Source organism: Ranitomeya variabilis, chromosome 3 (genome assembly GCF_051348905.1).
Source record: "Ranitomeya variabilis isolate aRanVar5 chromosome 3, aRanVar5.hap1, whole genome shotgun sequence".
Taxonomy (NCBI): Eukaryota; Metazoa; Chordata; class Amphibia; order Anura; family Dendrobatidae; genus Ranitomeya; species Ranitomeya variabilis.
The window spans coordinates 461,692,393-461,718,869 of NC_135234.1; the positions used below are offsets into that span (position 1 = coordinate 461,692,393).

The 26,477-nt window shown below is 43.1% G+C and overlaps 1 protein-coding gene across 2 annotated transcripts in view; it reads left to right on the top strand.

The window, feature by feature from the left end:
* Nucleotides 1–26,477, top strand: part of UXS1 (UDP-glucuronate decarboxylase 1) — a 148,013-nt gene that overhangs the window by 116,964 nt on the left and 4,572 nt on the right. For both annotated transcript variants that reach the window (XM_077296603.1, XM_077296605.1), the window contains exons 12-13: nt 20,656–20,716; nt 21,846–21,903. In XM_077296603.1, coding sequence (XP_077152718.1) covers nt 20,656–20,716; nt 21,846–21,903 — 119 coding nt within the window. The remainder of the gene's footprint in view (nt 1–20,655; nt 20,717–21,845; nt 21,904–26,477) is intronic.

Consider the following 26,477-nt stretch of genomic DNA (forward strand, 5'->3'; position numbering starts at 1 on the left):
AGACTTGCGACGTGCTTTGCAGGAGTTTCAGACTGATAGGCCTGATCGTTGTCCGTCTGGGAGATTGTTTGTTCCAGATGAGTGGACCAGTAGAGTCATCTCAGAGGTTCATTCTTCTGTGTTGGCGGGCCACCCTGGAATTTTTGGTACCAGAGATTTGGTGGCCAGGTCCTTCTGGTGGCCTTCCCTGTCTCGGGATGTGCGTACCTTTGTACAGTCTTGTGATGTTTGCGCTCGGGCCAAGCCTTGCTGTTCTCGGGCTAGTGGATTGTTGTTGTCCCTGCCTATTCCGAAGAGGCCGTGGACGCACATCTCTATGGACTTTATCTCGGATCTCCCGGTTTCTCAGAAAATGTCCGTCATTTGGGTGGTGTGTGACCGTTTTTCTAAGATGGTTCATTTGGTACCCTTGCCCAAATTGCCTTCTTCATCGGAGTTGGTTCCTTTATTTTTTCAGAATGTGGTTCGCTTACATGGTATCCCGGAAAACATCATGTCTGATAGAGGATCTCAATTTGTGTCTAGGTTCTGGCGAGCGTTCTGTGCCAGGATGGGCATTGATTTGTCTTTTTCATCTGCGTTCCATCCTCAGACTAATGGCCAGACGGAGCGAACTAATCAGACTTTGGAGACTTATTTGAGGTGTTTTGTGTCTGCTGATCAGGATGATTGGGTCACCTTTTTGCCGTTGGCAGAGTTTGCCCTCAATAATCGGGCCAGTTCTGCTACTCTGGTTTCTCCTTTCTTTTGCAATTCTGGGTTTCACCCTCGTTTTTCATCTGGTCAGGTGGAATCTTCGGATTGTCCTGGAGTGAATTCTGTGGTGGATAGACTGCACCGGATTTGGAGTCATGTGGTGGACAATTTGAAGTTGTCTCAGGAGAAGACTCAGCAGTTTGCTAATCGTCATCGTCGTGTGGGTCATCATCTCCGCGTTGGGGACTTGGTGTGGTTATCTTCTCTTTTTGTCCCTATGAAGGTCTCTTCTCCTAAGTTTAAACCTCGGTTCATTGGTCCTTATAAGATTTTGGAGATTCTTAATCCTGTATCTTTTAGTTTGGACCTACCAGCATCTTTCACCATTCATAATGTCTTCCATCGGTCGTTGTTGCGGAGGTACGAGGTACAGGTTGTTCCTTCTGTTGAGCCTCCTGCTCCTGTGCTGGTGGAGGGTGAATTGGAGTATGTTGTGGAGAAGATTTTGGACTCTCGCGTTTCCAGACGGAGACTTCAATATTTGGTTAAATGGAAGGGATACGGTCAGGAGGATAATTCTTGGGTGACTGCCTCCAATGTTCATGCCTCTGATTTGGTTCGCGCCTTTCATAGGGCGCATCCAGATCGCCCTGGTGGTTCTCATGAGGGTTCGGTGCCCCCTCCTTAAGGGGGGGGTACTGTTGTGTATTCTGTTTTTGGGCTCCCTCTGGTGGTTACTGGTGGTACTGGCTGACTTTTGTCTTGCACCTGTTCCCATCAGGAAACTGGGAGTTTCCTATTTAGTCTGGCTTCTCAGTCATTCTAGTGCCGGTGATCAATGTTACCAGAGCACCTCTGTTGCTTGCTACCTGCTCCAAGTCTGCAATTCAGCTAAGTTGAAATCTTTGGCTTTTTTGTGTTTGTTTTGTCCAGCATGCATTTGTATTTCTCGTGCTGCTGGAAGCTCTAGTGATCTGAAATTACTACTCCGGTGTCATGAGTTGATAACGGAGTCAAGGTAGTTTCAGGATGGCTCCTTAGGGTTTTGAGGTAACCGCGAAGTCCTCTTTTGTATTTTCATCTATCTAGTCAGAGGGCCTCACTTTGCTGAATCTATATTCATACTGCGTTTGTGTTTTCCTCTTGCCTAACCGTTATTATATGTGGGGGGCTACTATAACGTTTGGGGTTTCCCTGGAGGCAAGCCAGGTCTGTGTATTCCTCTTCTAGGGGCAGCTAGATCTCCGGCTGGCGCGAGGTGTCTAGGGATAAAACATAGGCACACCCCCTGGCTATTTTTATTTGCGTGTTAGGTTCAGCATCGCGGTTACCTGAGATACCATCTTCCTAGAGCTAGTCCGTTTTTGCCCGTGTCCCTGCCATTGGGAATCATGACAGACAGGGTTTTGATGTGGTGGGCTCTTCATTTTTGCCAGAGCTGTATTATCCTTTGAAAAAGTATTCATGCCCCCATGAACTTTTCCACACTTCATATTATGCCCACAAACTTAAAAGTGCTAGTGTATCATACAAAGTATCAAGTATTTGTGAAGTATAAAGGAAATTATGCATTTTTTTAAATTATTTTAAAAATATAAATCTGAAGATTGATGTGAATTTGTATTCCGCACCCCTAAATACATAAATTCCTGAGTGACCAATTGCCTCCAGAATTCACATAATTAGTAAATTGAGTCCACCTGTGTGTAATTTATTCTCAGTGGAACTACTGCTTTCTGTAAAGGCCTCACAGGTTTGTTTGAGAACATTAGGGATCAAGCAACATCATGAAAACCAAGGAACACCCCAGACAAGTCAGGGATAAATGATCACAGCAATCAGTCACAATCGTGATTACATAAACCTCCAAGACATCAGAAACACAACACTTCCCAAACAGTATACTTACGGGATTAAGAAGGCATGTATGTACACTTTAAAAACAATATTTTATTGAAGAGCTATTATAAAAATGAATTTACAGTACAAGAGGGACTTCAAATTGTAGCCAGAAAATATATAGAAGCAAATCTAGGCACAGATTTTGCGTATCAAAAAAAGACCAGTAGCAAACATATTATGGCTGTAAAATTGCAAATCTCATGTTTTAAAGATGTTATGGCACAATAAAGTTAATATTAGGAAATGAGGGCCCTAGAAGATGTATATATTAAAACTGGATAATCAGAGGTAGGTCAGTTTTAGCATTTAGTGAACATGGTAAGAAAAAAAAGTGGGATTGTACTTTTTTGGTGTTTCACTGCACCTGCAATTTTTTTTTACAGTACACGATATGTTAAAACCAATGGTCTCGTCCCACAAAAAAACAAGCCCTCACATCGCTATTTTGACCAAAAAATTATTAGTTATGGCTCTAGGAAGGAGGGGAGCAAAAACGAAAATACCTCTGGTCGTTAAGGGATTAAGAGCCAAAAAGAATATTCATTATTTGTTGAAAGTAATAGGGCTTATATTAAATTAACTGCATGATTCAATGATAGTATATGAATTTTTGGGAACATTAAGAATCAAAAAATATCATTGTTTGTACTCTCCCCCATTCATACAAATGGTGTATATCCCATCCGTAAATATAAAGTCCATAGGACTAGTGAAGTCACCACTGGTCTGTATGTGAATTCTCAACAAATGAGGGATACTTTTTTTTTTTTTTTTTTAGGCTCTTAAAATTGATTTGTCCATAATATAATAAGCACTTGCACTTTAATACATCTTTTAGGGGATTTATACACCCTCAATTCCTAATATTTTCTTTATTATGCCATAGCATCTTTAAAATATGAGATTTACAAGTTTACAGCCATAATATTTTTGCTACTGGTCGTTTTTTTTTTTTTTTTTTTTTTATATACTCACAAAATCTATGCCTAGATTTGCTTATATACTTCACTAATTTTGACTGCTATGTTGCTCTTTTTCATAGCATTATCTTAGCTCAAATCAGATTATCATTAGCTTCTTATTCTTCCCTTCTTTTCACCACACTTTAATTTCTCTTCCACTATCATTTTGCTCCTTTCAATAATATGACAGCTTGACACAATTGAAATTGGTTAAATATTTTTTATTTTCGTCCACCATCCATACATCTTAATGTATTCCATATTTTCATTTAACATAGTGCCATTCCATCATTTCCTCTTGTCATGTCCTTTGGTCCATTCTTTAGGTCTTACCTGTATTTATCCATCTATAAACCTATTTCCTAGCCGCGTCTCTTCTGTGCTCTCTTGTCTTTTCGCTCCGGTGCGCATGCGTCATATGTTCTGCCTCTAGTCCACCGTGACGTGGACACTGGGTGCACATGCGCCATCTCCATGATGGCGCTACTCACTTGCATTCCGGGACCGCCGAATGGTGGATGTGTGTGGCGGTTGACTACTGCGCATGCACCGCATTGGGGGCATTACTTCACTACCACTGTCATTGATTCTAACATGTCCACGTGATCTCTATCTGACGTTTTATACCACCTAACTTACACATCTCCCTATAGGGTCAATCTGATATGCTCTTCTATGCTGTAAAACTTCTTCCATTCCTCTTCCAACACACGCGTCCTGAATGATGAAGTAGCAACGAAACGTGCGTTGGGGCGACTGGATTCCCACTGGCTTCTTTTGTGAGTTTCCTTCCTCTATTAGGCCGGCGTCACACTAGAGAGAAATACGGGTGAGGGAGAGGCGCAAAAACAACGCATTGCACACGGACCAATTTTTCTCTATGGGGCAGCTTCCACCAGCTGTATATTTCTCGGCCGTATTTTACGGGCTGAGAAAATCGCAGCATGCTGCGATTGTCAGCGTATAACGAGGAAAAATACGCCAATGAAAGTCTATGGGGGCAAGAAAAATACGGATTACACACGGACCACACGTCTGCCTTGCGAGAAATACACACAGGTGTCCTATAGAAAAGCCGGCAATTCAGTGCCTGACAGGATATGAGACATGGTTTACATACAGTAAACCATTTCATATCCATTATATTTTTACGTATCCCTCACTAATGATGTTAGTGCGGGCGGCTGTGCTGAGTGCGGGCGGCTGTGCTGAGTGCGGGCGGCTGTGCTGAGTGCGGGCGGCTGTGCTGAGTGCGGGCGGCTGTGCTGAGTGCGGGCGGCTGTGCTGAGTGCGGGCGGCTGTGCTGAGTGCGGGCGGCTGTGCTGAGTGCGGGCGGCTGTGCTGAGTGCGGGCGGCTGTGCTGAGTGCGGGCGGCTGTGCTGAGTGCGGGCGGCTGTGCTGAGTGCGGGCGGCTGTGCTGAGTGCGGGCGGCTGTGCTGAGTGCGGGCGGCTGTGCTGAGTGCGGGCGGCTGTGCTGGGTGCGGGCGGCTGTGCTGGGTGCGGGCGGCTGTGCTGGGTGCGGGCGGCTGTGCTGGGTGCGGGCGGCTGTGCTGGGTGCGGGCGGCTGTGCTGGGTGCGGGCGGCTGTGCTGGGTGCGGGCGGCTGTGCTGGGTGCGGGCGGCTGTGCTGGGTGCGGGCGGCTGTGCTGGGTGCGGGCGGCTGTGCTGGGTGCGGGCGGCTGTGCTGGGTGCGGGCGGCTGTGCTGGGTGCGGGCGGCTGTGCTGGGTGCGGGCGGCTGTGCTGGGTGCGGGCGGCTGTGCTGGGTGCGGGCGGCTGTGCTGGGTGCGGGCGGCTGTGCTGGGTGCGGGCGGCTGTGCGTGGCTGTGGACGTAAGTGGCGTAAGTAACAAATAGCTGTGGCATGAAGTGCCACAGCCTCATGGCACAGCAATTTGTTACTTGCGGTACCTTATTCATTTCCAGCGCCATTTTCTGTGTCCTCCTGGTGCCGGAATCGGCGCCTGCACAGTCCGCGCTTTCCGGCGCCATTTTCTTGAAGACACACGGTGTCTTCAAGAAAATCGCGCCGGAAAGCGCGGACTGCGCAGGCGCCGATTCCGGAAGCAGGGGGATATTCATGGCCCGGAATGGCGTCGGTGGAACGGGACGGGTAAGTATACTCACCCTCCGCCTCCTGGCTCGTCCCTGTTTCTCCGTTGGAGATCGCAGTGTGCGTTCAGCGCTTACGCATACCGCGATCTCCTGGGAGCGTCGCTCTGTGAGGTCCAGACTGCGCCGGCGCTTGCGCAGTCTATAAAGGCTTCGGACAGAGTGACGCTCCCAGCGTTATATTATAGATATATGTGTGTGTGTGTATATGTATATATATATATATATATATAATATGTGTGTATATGTATGTGTGTATATATATATATATCTATCGATAGATATATACACACATACATATATATCTATATACATATACTAGCTGTACTACCCGGCTTCGCCCGGGGTAATAACTGCTGTTAGCAAAATAGAATGTGTTAACAAAAATTTATTCTGCACAAAAAACCACAAAACAAATAGATAGAAATGTAATTATTTGAAGGCAAAAACTAAGCTAATAGAAGCATTTTACAACATATATTTCAACACCAGAGATACTCCACACAGATTTAACTAAATTTGCCAAGTAATGTGAAGTAATCTTCTACTACTTAATCGAGAGCCTTTTGATAAACGACATTCTTAGTTTTTCCTTCAGGTGCAAAGACAAACAGATTTTTGGCTGTTCCAACTCTTGAACAGGCCACATAAAGTTGACCATGAGAAAAGCATGGAGATTGTAAATCTAAGCTAGCTGAAGAGCCCGGCGTTGCCTGGGCATAATAAATATCTGTGGTTAGTTATAGCACCTCACTTCTCTTATTTTCCCATCACGCCTCTCATTTTCCCCATCACATCTTTCATTTTCCCCCTCACATCTCTCATTTTCTCCCTCACACCTCTCATTTTCCCCCTCGCTCCTCTTATTTTCCCCCTCACTCCTCTCATTCCCCCCTAACACTTGTCATTTCGACCTCACATCTGTCATTTTCCGATCACTCCACTATTTTCCCTCACTCCTCTCATTTTGCACTCACACCTTTTCATTTTCACCTCACACCTCTCATTTTCACCTCAGTATATACATGTTTGTCATCTCCCTTATATATAGTATACACCTGTATGTCATCTCCTGCATATAGTATATACCTGTATGTCATCTCCCCTGTATATAGTATATACCTGCTGTGTCATCTCCCCTGTATATAGTATATACCTGTATGTCATCTCCTCCTGTATATAGTATATACGTGTGTCATCTCACCTGTATGTAGTATATATCTGTGTCATCTCCTCCTGTATATAGTATATACCTGTATGTCATCTCCTCCTATACATAGCATATACCTGTATGTCATCTCCTCCTGTATATACTATATACCTGTAGGTAATCTGCTCCTGTATATAGTATATACCTGTGTGTCATCTCCTTCTGTATATAGTATATACCTGTATGTCATCTCCTCCTGCATGTACCTGTATGTCATCTCCTCCTGTATATAGTATATATCTGTATGTCATCTCCTCCTGTATTAGACCTCGTTCACACGTTATTTGGTCAGTATTTTTACCTCAGTATTTGTAAGCTAAATTGGCAGCCTGATAAATCCCCAGCCAACAGTAAGCCCACCCCCTGGCAGTATATATTAGCTCACACACATACACATAATAGACTGGTCATGTGACTGACAGCTGCCGAATTCCTATATGGTACATTTGTTGCTCTTGTAGTTTGTCTGCTTATTAATCAGATTTTTATTTTTGAAGGATAATACCAGACTTGTGTGTGTTTTAGGGCGAGTTTCGTGTGTCAAGTTGTGTGTGTTGAGTTGCGTGTGGCGACATGCGTGTAGCAACTTTTTGTGTGTCGAGTTGCATGTGACAGGTTAGTGTAGCAAGTTGTGTGCAGCAAGTTTTGCGCATGGCGAGTTTTGCGCGTGGCGAGTTTTATGTGTGGTGCCTTTTGAGTATGTGCAAGTTTTGTGTGAGGCAACTTTTGCATGTGTTGCAACTTTTGTGCATGTGGCAATTTTTTCGCGTGTGCAAGTTTTGCGTGTGGCGAGTTTTCCATGAGGTGAGTTTTGCACGTGTGGCGAGTTTTGCATGTGGAGAGTTTTGCGCGTGGCGAGTTTTGAGCGGCGACTTTTGTGTTTCGACTTTTATGTGGCGAGGTTGGTGTATGTGTGGTGAAATGTGTGCTGAGGGTGGTATATGTGTTCGAGCACGTGGTAGTGTGTGGCGCATTTTGTGTGTGTGTTCATATCCCCGTGGTGGTGTGGTGATTATCCCATGTTGGGGCCCCACCTTAGCAACTGTACAGTATATACTCTTTGGCGCCATCGCTCTCATTCTTTAAGTCCCCCTTGTTCACATCTGGCAGCTGTTAATTTGCCTCCAACACTTTTCCTTTCATTTTTTCCCCATTATGTAGATAGGGGCAAAATTGTTTGGTGAATTGGAAAGTCCGGGGTTAAAATTTCACCTCACAACATAGCTTTGACGCTCTCGGGGTCCAGACGTGTGACTGTGCAAAATTTTGTGCCTGTAGCTGCGACGGTTCAGATGCCAATCCCGGACATACATACATACATACATACATACATACATACATACATACATACATACATACATACATACATACATACATACATACATACAGTGTAATTGTCTAAGGGGTACTTCTGTCGGCGACTTCCGTCACGGCTATTAACTCGCTGATTGGTCTCGCCAGCTGCCTGTCATGGCTGCCGCGACCAATCAGCAACGGACACAGTCCAATTAGTCCCTCCCTACTCCCCTGAAGTCAGTGCTGGGCGGCCGCTCCATACTCCCCGCAGTCACGGCTCACACAGGGTTAATGCCAGCGGTAACGGACCGCGTTATGCCACGGTTAACCCACTCCGTTACCGCCGCTATTAACCCTGTGTGACCAAGTTTTTACTATTGACGCTGCCTATGCAGCGTCAATAGTAAAAGGATCTAATGTTAAAAATCATTATACAGGTCCTTCTCAAAAAATTAGCATATAGTGTTACATTTCATTATTTACCATAATGTAATGATTACAATTAAACTTTCATATATTATAGATTCATTATCCACCAACTGAAATTTGTCAGGTCTTTTATTGTTTTAATACTGATGATTTTGGCCTACAACTCCTGATAACCCAAAAAACCTGTCTCAATAAATTAGCATATCAAGAAAAGGTTCTCTAAACGACCTATTACCCTAATCTTCTGAATCAACTAATTAACTCTAAACACATGCAAAAGATACCTGAGGCTTTTAAAAACTCCCTGCCTGGTTCATTACTCAAAACCCCCATCATGGGTAAGACTAGCGACCTGACAGATGTCAAGAAGGCCATCATTGACACCCTCAAGCAAGAGGGTAAGACCCAGAAAGAAATTTCTCAACAAATAGGCTGTTCCCAGAGTGCTGTATCAAGGCACCTCAATGGTAAGTCTGTTGGAAGGAAACAATGTGGCAGAAAACGCTGTACAACGAGAAGAGGTGACCGGACCCTGAGGAAGATTGTGGAGAAGGACCGATTCCAGACCTTGGGGAACCTGAGGAAGCAGTGGACTGAGTCTGGTGTGGAAACATCCAGAGCCACCGTGCACAGGCGTTTGCAGGAAATGGGCTACAGGTGCCGCATTCCCCAGGTAAAGCCACTTTTGAACCATACACAGCGGCAGAAGCGCCTGACCTGGGCTACAGAGAAGCAGCACTGGACTGTTGCTAAGTGGTCCCAAGTACTTTTTTCTGATGAAAGCAAATTTTGCATGTCATTCGGAAATCAAGGTGCCAGAGTCTGGAGGAAGACTGGGGAGAAGGAAATGCCAAAATGCCTGAAGTCCAGTGTCAAGTACCCACAGTCAGTGGTGTGGGGTGCCATGTCAGCTGCTGGTGTTGGTCCACTGTGTTTCATCAAGGGCAGGGTCAATGCAGCTAGCTATCAGGAGATTTTGGAGCACTTCATGCTTCCTGGCACCTGCTCACAGTGCCAAAACCACTGGTAAATGGTTTACTGACCATGATATTACTGTGCTCAATTGGCCTGCCAACTCTCCTGACCTGAACCCCATAGAGAATCTGTGGGATATTGTGAAGAGAAAGTTGAGAGACGCAAGACCCAACACTCTGGATGAGCTTAAGGCCGCTATTGAAGCATCCTGGGCCTCCATAACATCTCAGCAGTGTCACAGGCTGATTGCCTCCATGCCACGCCGCATTGAAGCAGTCATTTCTGCCAAAGGATTCCCGACCAAGTATTGAGTGCATAACTGAACATTATTATTTGATGGTTTTTTTGTTTGTTATTAAAAAACACTTTTATTTGATTGGACGGGTGAAATATGCTAATTTATTGAGACAGGTTTTTTGGGTTATCAGGAGTTGTATGCCAAAATCATCAGTATTAAAACAATAAAAGACCTGACAAATTTCAGTTGGTGGATAATGAATCTATAATATATGAAAGTTTAATTGTAATCATTACATTATGGTAAATAATGAAATTTAACACTATATGCTAATTTTTTGAGAAGGACCTGTATACTCACCTTCCGCTGCCTTTCCCGCTCCTCGCCACCCTCCAGTAACCACTCTGTGCAAGCAGCAGGTTCCGATACCAAGGATCGTGTGGCAGAAGGACCTGCCATGACGCCACGGTCATGTGACCGCGACGTCATCACAGGGCCTGCGCGAGCAGGACCTGCCATGACGTCACGGTCATGTGACCGCGACGTCATCACACCCTGGGACCGGAAGCTGCCACCTGTACCGCGCACAGGCGACAGAACTACAAGTATGGTGAGTATGTTAGAACTACAAGGGGCCCTCGGATCGGAAGGTGAGTATGTTTATTTTGTATTTTTTAACCTGTGACATATGTGGCTGGGCAATATACTACGTCGCTGTGCAATATACTACGTCACTGGGCAATATACTATGTGGCTCTGTGCTGTATACGATGTCACTGCAATATACTACGTGGACATGCATATTCTAGAATACCCTATGCGTTCGAATCGGGCCACCATCTAGTGTGTATATATGTGTGTGTGTATATCTATCTATCTATCTATAGATAGATAGATATAGTCATATGAAAAAGTTTGGGCACCCCTATTAATCTTAAGCTTAATGTTTTATAAAAATGGTTTATTTTGCAACATTTATTTCAGTTTCATATATCTAATAAATATTGGACACAGTAATGTTTCTGCCTTGAAATGAGGTTTATTGTACTAACAGAAAATGTGCAATCTGCATTCAAACAAAATTTGACAGGTGCATAAGTATGGGCACCCTTATCATTTTCTTGTTTTAAATACTCCTACCTACTTTTTACTGACTTACTAAAGCACTTTTTTTGGTTTTGTAACCTCATTGAGCTTTGAACTTCATAGCTAGGTGTATGCAATCATGAGAAAAGCTACTTAAAGTGGCCACTTGCAAGTTGTTCTCCTGTTTGAATCTCCTCCGAAGAGTGGCATCATGGGCTCCTCAAAACAACTGTCAAATGATCTGAAAACAAAGATTATTCAACATAGTTGTTCAGTGGAAGGATACAAAAAGCTGTCTCAGAGATTTAACCTGTCAATTTCCACTGTGAGGAACATAGTAAGGAAATGGAAGAACACAGGTACAGTTCTTGTTAAGGCCAGAAGTGGCAGGCCAAGAAAAACATCAGAAAGGCAGAGAAGAAGAATGGTGAGATCAGTGAAGGACAATCCTCAGACCATCTCCAGAGAGCTGCAGCATCAACTTGCTGCAGATGGTGTCACTGTGCATCCATCAAAACGGAAAATGAAGATAATCAGATTTTTTCTGATATTCAGAAGTTTTGCTGGTTAATTATCCATAGGTACATTCTTTGTTTACACCCATATACCTGTACAATGTATGTGATGGACACAGACACCCTTGCGGTAATCATATGGCTAAGGCCCTATTGTGTTTATGTCCACATGATAAAATGTGTCACCAGAGTTCTGGAGAAGTGACAGTATATTGCACAGCTTGTACAATAAATGACTTTTGTCTAAAACCATTATATGTAATAACTGTAAATGTGAGGGGGGTTTGGATAAAAGCAATGGTCTATGAAGTGGTGTTCTCTGCATCATTAATTAGAGATCAGGATGATGCATCGCCATATTACACCGGCTATGTGACATCCTCTCCTATCTACCCCTAATGCCGCAGCAATAATTTACCACACAGGGTGCAGATTTGGATCTCCCGCTGAGTGATGGCATTTATCAGCATAATATAGGATTGTCCATCTGTGTAATCTATAGGCTTAGTGCTTGCTGCACCTTAGTTACCTTCCCAATATTTGTAATTTCCAGCATATCCACTGCTGGCATGGTGATGGGTATGGTCTGTTCCATGTTATGTGGTCTTTAATGACTTCCTGCACTGGGGCGGGAATTCACATGAGGTCCCCTTCCCAGTATGTTGAGGAGACTCTGAGCTTCCTCCACATGTGGCTGTTGCCGACTATATTACATAGCCAGTATATGTCTCCTAACAGCCGTGGCCAAAGCTGAGCTCCAGCTGTGACTGTTAACCATTTAGATGCTGCTGTCAATCTCTGCCCGTGGCATTTAAATGGATGTAAGATGGTTATCACGCACATTGAATCTCATCGGCCTCATGCAACAAACTCGTTGATGACCAATGGATTACCATGGCAGCTGTTGCCTACTGAAGGCCCCCATCGCTGTAATCTAGATTCTCCTATGAGGCTCAGTCTGCTTAGAATGTGATTTATTGCTAATCAGTGCAATTCCACAGTATTTAAGTACCGGTAATTAGTGAATATCATGATCTACTATGGAGACCGAGCCACCACAGTATTGCAGTATATAGCATAAGCAATCAAACAATTTGTAGGTTCAAGTTCCCTATGGAGATGACGACAATGGTTGAGGGGGGGTTGCCTTTTTACACCTCGTGAATCTGAGCCTGGATGTACAATTGCAGCTAGGTGTATGTGTGTGACTAGTGGCTGTGCTTAGTGGCGCTGTGACTAGTCAGATGCCTCCACCAGCCAACCTTTCTCAGCGCTGCTCCAGGTAGTCATCAGGTCTCCTGCTCAGACATCTTTTTGGCCTTCCAATCGACGAGCGTCTTTCTGGAAGAAAATGCCAGAATTAATGGACGTGTCACTACTTCTAATTGATGGCTGTTTTTGAAAGATTGAGCATTTTAACAATGGCCTTAGCATATGACCAGCGTGTAATTTTTACATAGAAATGAAATAAGGTCCATTATTCTGAAGATTTTTGAGCAACTAATGAAGAGGATAGTTCGGCACTACTAGTAATTGTAATCAAAAAATGGAGCCACAGATGGAGATAAATATCATTGTTTAAAACGTAACCATCGTTTTTATTATAAATCAATAGCACACATGAAAATAAGCATCTTTGTAATATATCTTATCAGAGATTTTCTTCTTTCTGCCAAAATTGTTCAGTCTTTATCAGATTTCTCCATTCTGAGGTAAAATCTGTGTTCAGCGTAGACACTTTCCCATTACTGAGATGATGATAATAAAAAGTTATTCCTCTATTACATCTGGGTGGTGATACAGAAAGAAAAGAGCGACGGACGGTACAAGCTGCCAAGCGCTAAATCCAGCCTGTATCCTCCTCCTGGGTATAATAAAGGAATAATCTTTTAGTCATGGGGAAAGTGCCACCTTTTTTTTTTTTTTTTTTTTTTTTTTTTTGACCCGGCATTTTCTGATCCAAAATTTGCTAGAAAAACAGTGCGAACACACCCTAGTGATGAGTTAAGACACATTTTGTTAACAAATCTCCAGGTAATTCATGTTGCCACATTTTATTTTGTTCCATGTGAATTATTGTACACAGTGACTCTATAACAAATCCACCTTGTCTGAATGTGGCCTAAATAATGAAAGACATACTCTGCTTTCCTGCAGTCTGCTTTACTTGTGAGATCTCGCTGTTTTTCTTTCTCTAAGGCCACATTCAGACAACTGTATAAATCAACAGCAATGCACAGAGAGCCCAAGGGGGTGTCTCCAGACCCAAGTGTGACTTCTCCATAGAAATATATGGGAGACGAGCTGTCCACTCCATCCATTGCGGTCTGATGTATACGGTCATCTGACTGTGCCTTAAGGGGGTCATAAGGCTGCTTATCTCTCTCTTGGACAGATTATCTGGCACACTGCAGCATAAAAACACTTCCAACCCGCAGAGTAAATTTTGTTTAACAACCATGTAGCCATTGGCCACTGCCGTTGGGAAGAGATTTGTCCGCACTGTTGGATCTCGCCCTTACTGCAGAATTGTAGCAAAACTGATGACAGAAGAGATGGACTCCCTGATGTCTTGTGCACAGCCTGCAGTTAAGCGTAACCAACCTAGGCCACATGACCTTACAATATACAGTGATTTGGCGAAAGTATATACACCCTCATTTTTACCAATTTTGTAACATTACATCTTATGTTTAAAGACTTTTGTAATCAGATTTGTGTGTGATGCATGTACATATGTGTTCACCCATTTTGCTATGAAACCCCTAAAAATTTCTGGTGTAAGCAATTGCCTTCATAAGGCCGGGGTCACACTTGCGTATGCAATGTGAGAGACTCGCGCATTAATACCCGGCACTGCCGCCGGCACTCGGGATCGGTGCGTTCAGCTGCATAGAAATACATGCAGCCGCACACTGTGGTCCCGAGTGCCGACTGCAGTGCTGGGTATTGATGTAAGAGACTTGTGCGAGTCTCTCGCATTGCACACGCAAGTGTGACCCCCGGCTTAAGTCACATGCTTAGTGAAAGGAAGTACACGTGTGCAGTTTGTCACATGATCTGTCTGTATATACACATCTTTTCTGAAAGCCCTTAAAGGCTGCAACACCATTAAGCAAGAGTCAACCCTAACCAAGCATCATGAAGACCAAGGAAATATCTAAAAAACAAGTCAGGCACAATGTTGTTAAGTACAAGTCAGGTTTGGGTTATATAAAAAAAGTATGTATATCCCAATCTGATTCCCCCCTCCTCCCCAGAGCACCATCAAATCCTTTATCAAATGGAAAGAACATGGTACCACAACAAACCTGCCAATTGAGAGCCGCCCACTAAAACACTCAGCCCGTGCAAGGAAAGCATTAATTAGAGAGGTAGCACAGAGGCCAAAAGTAACCTTGAAGGAGCTGCAGAATTCCCAACAAAGTATACTCCATAGAGGTGGCTTTTATGGAAAAATGATCAGAAAAAAAGCCTTTACTTACACACAAATTGTAAGGCTTGTTTTCAGGTTGCCAAAAGATATGACTCCCCAAATGCATGGAGGAAGATGCTGTGGTCAGATTAACCAAAATTGAACTCTTTGGCCACCAAGGTAAATGCTATGTGTGGTGCCAAACAAACACAGCTCGTCACCTCAATAACACCACCCCCACAGTAAAACATGGTGGCAGCATCATACTGTGCGGATGTTTTTCAACAGAAAATGGTCAAGTCGAGGGAAAGATGGATGGTGCGAAATACAGGGGTATTCTTGAACTAAATCTGTTTGTCAGTGATTTGAGACCGTTGCGGAGATTCACCTTAACATAAATGATTCAAACCATACTGCGAAAGAAACACTTGAGTGGTTCAAGGGGAAATGTGTAAATGTTTTGGAGTGGAGTGAGTTGAAGCCCATACCTTAATCACTTAGTGACTTTAATGACCAGGCAAATTTTTGAAATCTGACTAGTGTCACTTTGTGATAATAACGAATCTCACTAATTCTGAGGGTTTTCTCATGACGTATTGTACTTCATAATAGTGGTAACATTTGTTCGATATTACTTATATTTCGCAATTTTCAAACTTTTAATTCTTATGCTCTTAAATCAGAAAGTTACGTTGCACAAAATAGTTAATAAATAACATTTCTTACATGTCTACTTTACATCTTCATCATTTGTGAAACATGTATGTATTTTTTTGTTAGGAAGTTAGAAGGGCTAAGTTCATCAGCAATTTCTCATTTTTCCAACAAAATTTACAAAACCATTTTTTTTAGGGACCACATCACATTTGACTTTATGGGGCCTATATGACAGAAGATACCCAAATGGGACACCATTCTAAAATCTGCACCTCTCAAAGTACTCAAAACCACGTTCAAGAAGTTTATTATGGTAACCATTCAGGTTACTAAAGCAATGTGGAAGGAAAAAAAAAATTCAGTTTTTTCACCAAAATTTTACTTTAGCTCCAAATTTGCTATTTTCACAAGGGTAACAGGAGAAAATGGACCCCAAAGTTTGTTGTGCAATTTCTCCTGAGTGCACAGATGGCTGATATGAGGGGGAAATCCACTGTGCGCTTAGCAGGTCTCGGAAGGGAAGAGGCACTGTTTTGGCTTTAACACAAAAATGGCTGGAATCAGGAGTGGACGAGGTGTCGTGTTTGGAGAGCCCTCAGATGTGCCTAAACAGTGGAAACCCCACCCAAGTTATTCCATTTTGGAAACTATATCTAGATGTGTGTTGAGCACCTTAAACCCCCAGTTGCTTCACTGCAGTTTATAACGTAGAGCTGTGAAAATAAACAATCACATTTTACCCACAAACGTACTTTTAGCCCCAATTTTTTTTTATTTTCACAAGGGTAACAAAAGAATTTGCTGTTCAATTTCTCCTGAGTATGCTGATAACCCCCTATATGGAGTAAAACTACTGTTTGGGCGCACAGCAGGGCTTGGAAAGGAAGCAGTGATGTTTTGGAACGCAGGCTTTGATGGAATGGTCTGTGGGCATCATGTCGCATGTGGAGAGCCCCTGATGTGCCTAAACAGTGAAACACCCCCAAAATTTGCTCCATTTTAGAAACTAAACCCCTCAAGGAATTCATCTAGGGGTGTGAGTATTTTGAACCCTTAGGTGCCTCACAGAAGTTTAGAACATTGAGATGTGGAAATGACATTTTAGTGGTAAAAATATGATTTTTGTACTTGCTGCAAATTTGCCAGGCACACGAGGGTTTATGTGTGAAACTAAATCCCACAATTTAATGCGCAATTTCTCCAGAATCCAGTGCTGCCCAGAAATTACTGTTAGGCCACATGTCAGGGCTAAAAAGGGAGGGCTATTTGGCTTTTGGAGCACAGATTTTGCTAGAATAGTTTGTGGTCAACATTTGCGGAGCTCATAAGGTGCCAGAACAGCAGAAAAAAACAAGTGACCCCATTGTAGAAACTGCACCTCTCAATAAATTCATCTTCGGCTGCAGTGACTATTTTGTAACATCCAAGCCAGGCTTGTTTTTCTTCTGGAGAATTGCAAATCTGCCTGTCTAGTACCCATACATTGTGTCCCCACACAGTGTAGTGCCCCCCATACATTGTAGCGCCCCCATACATTGTGCCCAGCTTGTGCTTATGGTGAAACGTACCCGTAAATTAGGTGCCTTCTCTCCATTACAATAATGCCAAACATGGCCACTTACTTTCGTTTAGGCACAGTGGGGCTCAAAAGGATGTGGGTATTTGGCTTTGGGAGCGCAAAATTCACTGGATTTTATTTGAGGGTGGGAGCCATGTCACTTCTCCAGAGACTTTGTTCTACCAGTAACGTTGGAACCCCCTATAGTTACAATGACTGACCTGAGTGGGATTTGGTTGTGTGGGAAAAATTAGGGGTTTTATTCGTAACATTTTGGGGTACATAATAATTTTCGATCACTTCCATTATAAGGCTGGGATCACATTTTTGTTCTACGCTGAGCATTTGCGTAGGGGTTTCTGTGTAAATCCCACAAAAATGCAAATCAGATAAAACCCCCAACGGAACCGCCCACCATGAGGCAGGTGGAGACACTTCATGCTCTATTTGGCATCTGCTCCGGTAGAAGTGCACACATCTGTGGTCGCCCACACTTGTTCACTAAAAAGACAACTAAAATGATGGGACACTGCTGGAAATCAGACCAGTCCAAAGGGACTCCATCTGCCTCATAATTGAGTGGTTCCGTCCGGGGTTTTGTCTGAATCGCGGTTTTTGGAGCGCGCAGGATAAATGTGAGCCGAGCCTTTTTCCGGTTTTTGGGATGTAGAATGAACAATTAAATACAGCAGTACAAGAATAGTTCTCAGTTTTAATTTTGCATTGTTCACCGTACGGTACAAGTGATAAGGTGGATTTAGTCTTTGGGTCGGTGCGATTACAGCGATATCTGATTTATATAGTGCGGGGGGGGGGGGATTGTTTTAGGTTTTGCTGCCATAACAAAGTAAATCCTTTTTTTTTTTAATATAAAAGTAGTTTTGTCACCATATTCTGAGAGCTGGAAATTTTTGTAAATAAAAAATATTTTGGCGAACAGAGCTGTGTGGGGGCTTTTTTGTGGGACGAGTTGCAGATTTTCTTGGTACCATTTTGGGGTGCATCATTTTTTATCACTTTTTATTCAGATTTTTCAGACAAAAAATGAACTAAAACCAGCAAATTTAGGTTTGTTTGTTTTTTCGTTTTTGTTTTTTTTTTGTACCGTTCACCATGCGTTAAAAGTAATTTAATACAGATTTGTTTGTCAGGTCGGTACAATTACATCGATAAGACTTGTATTTTGTTTTATGATTTGATGTTTTTAGCCTAAAAACAATATTTTACAAAAATGAATTTTGTTTTCACATCATATTCTGAGCCGTAACTTTTTTTTTTTTTTTTTTGCCGAATGAGCCATATTAGGGATTCTTTTTTTTTTCTTTTACATTTTTGATTGCTTTTTATTTACTTATTTTCTGAGTCTGTATGATGAAAAAGTGACACTTTTGGCATATATTTTTTGTTTCTTTCTATGGCATTTGTCAAACAATAAATTGCGTGCCAGTTTTATAGAGCAGGTCATTCCGAATTGTGTACTTTTTTTGTTTTATCACAAATGCTGCATTTTTAGTGGCTTAACAGATTTTAGTGATGTGTGCACTTTTTTCAGGGTTTTTTTATATATACATTTTGACATTTTATTTTGCTTTTTTCACTTTTTTTAACTCCGTTTTACTGTGGGACATGTATAATTTTTCTCACTGACAGAGTATGAGACCCAGCTTAAAGGCCACTGTACCCTAGGGTCATCACATGACCTCGTAGTGCCATGGTAATAATCGGGACCTGAGATTCTCATTGCGGGGGTCCGATAGTTACTAAGGGGGTCTTGTGCCCCCCCTTCCAACAACTTAAATACCGCTGTCTCGATTCACAGGTGTATTTAAGGGGTTAATCGGCACCAGTAGGTCGGAAAGCTGTCCAAGGCCTATACTGCAGGGTGTCAGCTGTCGTGTGCAGCTGACACCCGCTGGAATTGCCATTGCCGGAGGGGGGGCTATTCCCTTATTCCTCATCGTCATTTTAAAACGGCAGTGGGGGAATAATTCCCCTAAAGACCACCGTTTAAATGTGGATCAGCGATCGTTAAGGGGTTAATCCAATTTGGAGTTGAAGATTAACTGTTCACGAAAGGAAACAATCTAACTTGCAGGAGCTGGAGCATTTGCCTTGAGGAATGGGCAAAAATCCCTGTGGTCAGATGTGGGGATCTCTGAGACATAGGCTACTTTCACACTAGCGTCGGTACGGGGCCTTCGCGCTGCGTCGGCCCGACGTACCGACGCATACTGTGCATGCGCCGCACAACGGGGGCAGCGGATGCTGTTTTTCCACGCATCCGCTGCCCCATTGTGAGGTGGGGGCGGAGTTCCAGCCGCGCATGCGCGGTCGGAAATGGCGAACCGTCGGCACAAAAAAAGTTACATGTAACGTTTTTTGCGGCCGGTGGTCCGACGGTTGCGATGTGTGTCAATGCGTCGCTAATGTTAGTCTATGGGGAAAAAACGCATCCTGCAGACGACTTTGCAGGATGCGTTTTTTTGCCAAAACGACGCATTGCGACGTATGCAAAAAAACGCTAGTGTGAAAGTAGCCTTATCCAAAGCGATTTGCAGCTGTAATTGCTACAAAAGGAGGCTCCGCAAAGTACTGACTTTCTGGGGTGAATAGTTATGCACACTGAAGTTTTCAGTTATTTTGTACTATTTGTTGATTGTTTCACAATAAAAAGAAAACCAAATGTTCAGGGTATGTGCACACGTAAGAATTTCTTGCAGAAAATTTCTGAAGAAAACCGGACATTTTCTGCAAGAAAACTGCATGCGTTTTTTTCGCGGGTTTTTTTTCGCGGTTTTTCCGGAGCTTTCCCAATGCATTATATAGCGGGAAAACCGCGGGAAAAAAACGCAAAATTAATGAACATGCTGGGTTTTTTACCGCGATGCCTTTTTTCGTGGAAAAAACGCATCGTGCATAAAAATTGCAGAATGCATTCTAAATGATAGGATGCATATGTATGTGTTATTTATGCGTTTTTATCGTGTTTTTATAGCTAAAAAACCGCAATGTGTGCACACAGCCTCACAGTTGTAGGCATGTACTTCATATGAATTGATGCAAACCCTCAAAAAAGTGAAATTGCAGGTTTGAGGGTAGCAAAGCACAAATAATGCCAAGGTGGGGGAATGCTTTTGGAAGCCACTACCTGTATTGGTTAAAGGGGTTGTCCAGCCATGTGATTGCAGACTTCTGAATTCTTACAGCATGAGCTGCCTGGATTCACTGGTATCTCTGAGAGCGGGCAGTCGCATGACTACAAGTATACGTGTTGCATACTGCAGTCGGGTGCCAGTGAAACATGCTCAGCATCAATAAAGATGAATTGAGCAAGGCCAGGCACTTCTTGTCAGAATGTGGCCAGAAGTATTGAAACCGCTTCCTTGTGGTCACGTTACAGCCCCCGCTGTCACTGACAACACAGTAGAATCTTGACAGCGTGTAGTGGACGCACGGATAAATTCAGAAGTCTAGTGACTGCAGACTTTCATCAGAAGACCGAACAACCCCTTAACAGAAAACAATACCAACAGACCGTAGTTCCAAAACGTAACTAATGACCGATTTTTAAGAAACCTTAATAATGAACTGGTTCTTCTCTCTACCAGTGACCTGGTTAATGGGCTTGTGGCTTTAATGAACAGCAATGTCAGCAGTCCCGTGAATCTGGTAAGTTTCCTTTATCTGGGTTTACATTTACATTCTGCTGTAATATTTCATTATCGAGCTTAAAATACATCGTGACCAGATTTTGTGGCTGCTTGCACTTTTTTTTTTTTTTTTTGCTAGAATTCTGGCAAAATCGCTTTTATGAATCTGGGATTAAATGTCAGTCTTTCCTTCCTTTTACTCCTGGGCATCGCCTACAATTGTGATTCCAACCTTAAAGGAAACTTGTCACCTCCCCAGGGCATTTTTAAGTAAAAGAGCCACCTTCACAGAATGCAGCCCTAGTGCTGAAGAAGGTGGCTCTTTTACTTAAAAACGCCCAGGGGGTGACAGGTTCCCTTTAAAAGTTTAAAAAAAAGTAAAAGGTCAGGACGTGACCGGAACAGATCTACTCTCCTGTTAATAATGTAACTGGAGGCTTATTTATGGGTGTGTTCTGGAGATGATCGCATTTTTCAAAACCTTAATCACAAAGTAAAAATTTAAAAGATTCGAAGATCCTGGCATATAGATTAGTTTGCAGTTTTGCAATTTGCACCAAACCTTCAATTGCCTGAAAAGACACGTGTAGTAATGTGAGATCTCCCAGGACTGTATGGTCACAGCCTTAGTAATGTCAGTGATCTCAACATGTAGACTGACATTTCTATTTTTTTTTTAAGCATTTTTATTTTGTAGCATTTTTTTTCTTCTACAATCAATTACAAATGTTTTGGGGTTGTTTCCAAAATTCAACCCCTTTCCAATGTAACAGAGCTGGGTATGACATTTTAAGAATATCTGTAATGTAAATTGACTTCCTCTATGGACTTGCAGCATAAATTGACAAGCAGTATATTGCGAGTGATGTAAATTGGCATGCTCTGGATGACTCAAAGCCAGGGTAGCATGTAACCACATTAGTATGGTAGGGAGGCAACACAATGATTGGCACGTGACTCGCTGAAGGGTAAAACTAATCTACAACATCATTATTTTGTACATTATTGTTCATTTCACCTGGTAAAGTAATTGGAGTCTAAGTAACCGGAAGAATGTTTTAAAGCTAATCATTAATCTCAGCAGTGAAGTTATTACGGTAATTACAATTTGCAATTAAAGTTTTAATCTGCTGTTGTCTGCTCCACAGGGAAACCCAGAAGAGCACACCATCCTGGAATTTGCCAGATTAATTAAGCAACTTGTTGGTGAGTTCTCGCCCCATTGAGAAACCTGCTAATTGTTGAATAGATGTGTAATCACCAGATGGATAATTATACATACACACCCCTCAGACTGTAAATGGGGACTTGTTAGTCCACTCTGTATTTTTCAATACCTGTAGCCAGTATGTGTACTGTGTGAATTGCTGATAAAGGTCTTTGATTAGTATTGATACCATTTTGTTTTCTTTCAAGTGGTTTATTGATTTATAGCTGAACCCATTGGTCTCCATGGAATCACTTGGATGTTGAAGATAAATCTACAGCTTAGACTGTTCTGCCACATAGCTGTCTAAATTAAAAAGTATTATTCCAAATATCAGTTTGTCCTTACAACACATATCTTTGCATTGAAAGGAACCCTCACCTTGAAAACGCTATGAAATCTATTTAGGATTGCTACTTCCAATAGATGGCACTAGAGTTCTAGTTCTCTTCCTCTCTGAATAGACCATTTGCATGAAATCTATTGACATTGTTATAGTGAAGGAGCATCTGAGCAGAATAATGTATAGTGGACGTTTGTGAGAGAGATTCAGTATAAGGGCTTGTTTCCACTTGCAAGAAACACGTCCGTGTCTCGCATGTGGAAACCAAGCTCTGGCGCCGGCACTTTGGAGCGGAGCTGTGCAGCTCCATGTGTTTCTATGCGGCCGCACGCTCCGCTCTGGAGTGCCGGCGCCAGAGCTTGGTTTTCCCATCGAGACACGGACGTGTTTCTCGCAAGTGGAAACAAGCCCTAACATGTGTAAAGTTATATCCTTGCTTATTCTTGGCTTAGAGGTCCAGTGGTTCGGTCTGATCACTGATTGGCGGCCTTCACTATCTCCACCCACTGGACCGCTGTGTATTTTCTTTTGCTTTATCAAATATCCCACAATTTTCATAACAAGAGTTTTTATAAAAATATTGTAATTATGCTGCAGCTCCAAACTTATGCAGCACAAAATAGTATCTAGTAAATAAACTGTTAAATGTTGCTGTTTTGTTTCCATTCTTAATATTTAAATGAAATGAAAACTGCTCTTGCATATCCACTTGGCCACTGGAAAATAGAGCAGGTCTGCTGACTGTGACCATGCTGGCTGCTGGACCTCATTTGTGACTTTTAATTAAAATGTGTGAGAAGGATGGGCAATGATCATTTTTCTAGTACACAAAAAAATGACCAATTTTTCATTTGTTTGCCACTATCAGTTTTACAATTATTTTCTTCAGGCTTTTCTCGTATGCAAAAGGAAAAAATTAAAATTACTTACCGGTAATTCTATTTCTAGAAACTCCACCACTGCACCATAGGAGGATACTCCCCGCCCTAATAGGGAGAGGAAACAGAGTTCATATAGCCCCCTCCACACTTCCTCTCTCCAGTGTTTTTTTTTGTTTTGTTTTTTTTCCTGACCCTAGGGGTCATAAGGAGGTCCTCCTGCGGTGCTCTGAGGCCGGCAACAGACTGCCTAATGTACCTTCCTCTCTCTAGTGTATTTATAAAGGACTACCCAGATATGCTTCAATATTTATTTAAATCACCCAAATGAAACAAGAAAATAGGGTGGGATTACCCCTGCTGTCGTGGTGGGTTCCTATACATCGAAATACCAATAAGTCTAATTTTATTTTCTCTACGACAGCACCATAGGAGGAATGCCAAAGAATCATTTTTAGGAAGTGACAATAAATGGCCTGGAGAACCTTCCTTCCAAAGGCCAAATTGGTATTAGACATTAAATCTAGTCTGTGATGTTTTGAAAAAGTATGGACCGAGGAACAGGTGGCAACTCTGCAAATCTGATTGACAGAGGCGCTTGCCCTCTGAGCCTATGAGACTAATACAGCTCTGGTGGATTGTTCTGTAAAATTTGCTGGAGGTACCAACTTTTGGTTTTCTTTAGGCCCACATATTGCCTTCTTAATCCAATTTGCGATCGTGCTCTTCAAAGAGCAAATCTTCATTCCCTTATTTTTCCCAAATTGTTGTATGAAGATTTTCCGGTCCTTCCTCCAGAGTCTTCACCTTTTGAAGATAGTGATGGACCATTCTAAATACATCCAGAGTTTGAAACTCCGTTTCTTTACTATTGGACGAGTTTTGACAAAGAAGGCAGTACGGTTTATCGGGACCTATGGAACTCTGAGGATACCTTGGGTAAAAAGGTTGGATCTAGGCGTAAAATAATTCTGTCCTCTAAGATTCGTAAGTGGGGTTCTCTGAGAGAGCCTGTGGTTCACCCACTCTTCTTGCTGTCGTGATGGCCAACAGGAAAAACTGCTTTCCAAGACAATTTATGCAAGTCTATAGTTTCTATAGGTTCAAATGAAGGTATTGTGAGGCCCTTGAAAACCACATTCCGATCCCTGGCTGGGTCCAAATTGGGAACCCTAGGTTGTAGACAAAAGGCTGCAATCATAAATCTTCTCACCCAGCGATAGCAACTAGAGTCTGGTAAAAGTACAAGAGAGAGAGCTGACAGCTGCAACGTGGACTTTCAAAGTGCTAGTCTTCAGACCTTTCTCCAGCCCACTCTGTAAAAAAAAAAAAAAAATCGAGGATTTGCGCCACATTCGGATGTAATTAATTCGGCTGGTTAGAACCGCACCACAATATGAAGGTTTTACATATTGTGTTGTAGATAGAATTGTTTACTGACTTCCTTGAAGTGTCTTTACTAGGGATGAGCGAATAGCTTCGGTTAACTCCTTATTCGAAAACCTATAGTGCTTCCGGAATAGCTGCATCGGGAACCCGAATACCTAGATCGCTCCCGATAATCAGTTGTTTGGCACCGCAGCTGCATGTCGCGGCTGTGTGACGGTCACAACACATACAGGGAGAGCCCAACAAACAGTCTGTCCATGCATATGTTGTGACTGTCACACAACTGCGGTGCGAAACAGATGATTATTGGGAGCACTCCAGGTATCCAGGGTCCTGATGCAGCTATTCGGCAAGCGCTATAGTTATTCGGATAAGGAGTTATCAGAAGCTATTCGCTCATCCATAGTCTTTACCACCTTATTCAAGAGACCTCTAGCCTTTAGGATGATGGATTCAGAAGCCAGGCCACAAGCTGTAAGGTTTGAGGATCCAGGTGACAAATCGGCCCTTGGTGGAGAAGGTTGGTGGAAGAACCAGCAGGCCATCTACCTATAAATTGTTCAGAGAGCCGAATCGGCTTCTTGACCAATGAGGCGCTACTAGTATGGTCTTTGTCTTGTCTCTCCTTATTTTCTGCAACGTCTTTGATAGGAGAGGAATCGGACGGAAGGCGCATGCCAACTTGAAGTTCCAGCGGTGGGTTAAAACATCCACCGCTATGCATGTCGTTTGGGTCTAGAGAGAAGTATTTGCTCACTTCTGTATTTAGATGAGTAGCAAACAGGTCTACTTCTGGGAGACCCCATTTTTCTGTTAACACCTGAAATACTCCGCTACCTAGGCTCCATTCTCCTGGGTGTATCGGTTTTCCCTTTAGGTGGAATGCAGATAGGCAGTGCATGTGTCGTTGCTTGAAATTGCCTTCAGGCCTTCGGGTCTCATGCTCCCTTGGTGTCGCAGATGAGACACTGTGGTCATATTTTCCGAATATAATTTTATATGAATCCCTTTTTCAAAGTCAACTGCTGCTTTTAGTGCATCCTCAACCGCCTTCAACTCCCTGAAGTTGGAAGAGCGAATGCTGAAAACTTGGGACCATACCCCCTTGAATGTGGCATGGGAGATCGTGGCTCCCCATCCTCTTCCACTGGCATCTGTTGTGACTGTTGATAAGGGATTTTGATCCCAGGCTACTCCCCTGCTAAAATTTTTAAGGTTGAGCCACCAGCTGAGGGGGAGGCTCTTACTCGACCTGGTAAATGAATAGTTTTGCCCAGGGACACCAGGGCACCATCCCAGCCATGTAGAATATGGGATTGCAAACCTCTTGTGTGGGCCATAGCCCAAGTTACCACTGGGATACAGGAGGTCATGGACCCTAGTGCTGACATTGCCAACCTGAGAGATACTTTTCTTCGATTACGTAAGGCTGTTATCTTGGACCAGATCAGTATTTTTCTCCTTCAGCAGTTGAGACATCTGGTATTGTGAGTCCAACATTATTCCCAAGATGATGCTCCTGGTGGATGGAATCAGATTGGATTTTTGATAGTTTATTAACCATCCCTAAGGCTAGGTTCACATTGCGTTAGGGCAATCCGTTAAGCGCATAGCGCTAGCGGATTGCGCTAACGCAATGTTTCTCTAGGGTCCGCTTTCGCCGCCCCTGCTAGCGCAGATCCCCGATCTGCGCTAGCGAGGAACGGACCTCGGGCGCACCTCGGACGCTGCAAGCAGCGTCCAAGGTCCGTCACAAAAGAACGGCACATCGCTAGCGCGTGCCGAAAATGGCATGCGCTAGCGATGCGCTACAGGGAAAAATCACATTGCTGTCAATGGGTGCGCTAACGGACCCGTTGCACGGCGTTAATTGCGACAATTTCGCCGTGCAACGCAGTCCGTTCGTGTTAACCCATTAACGCAATGTGAACCTAGCCTAAGATGTAAGAAGACTGAGAACTTC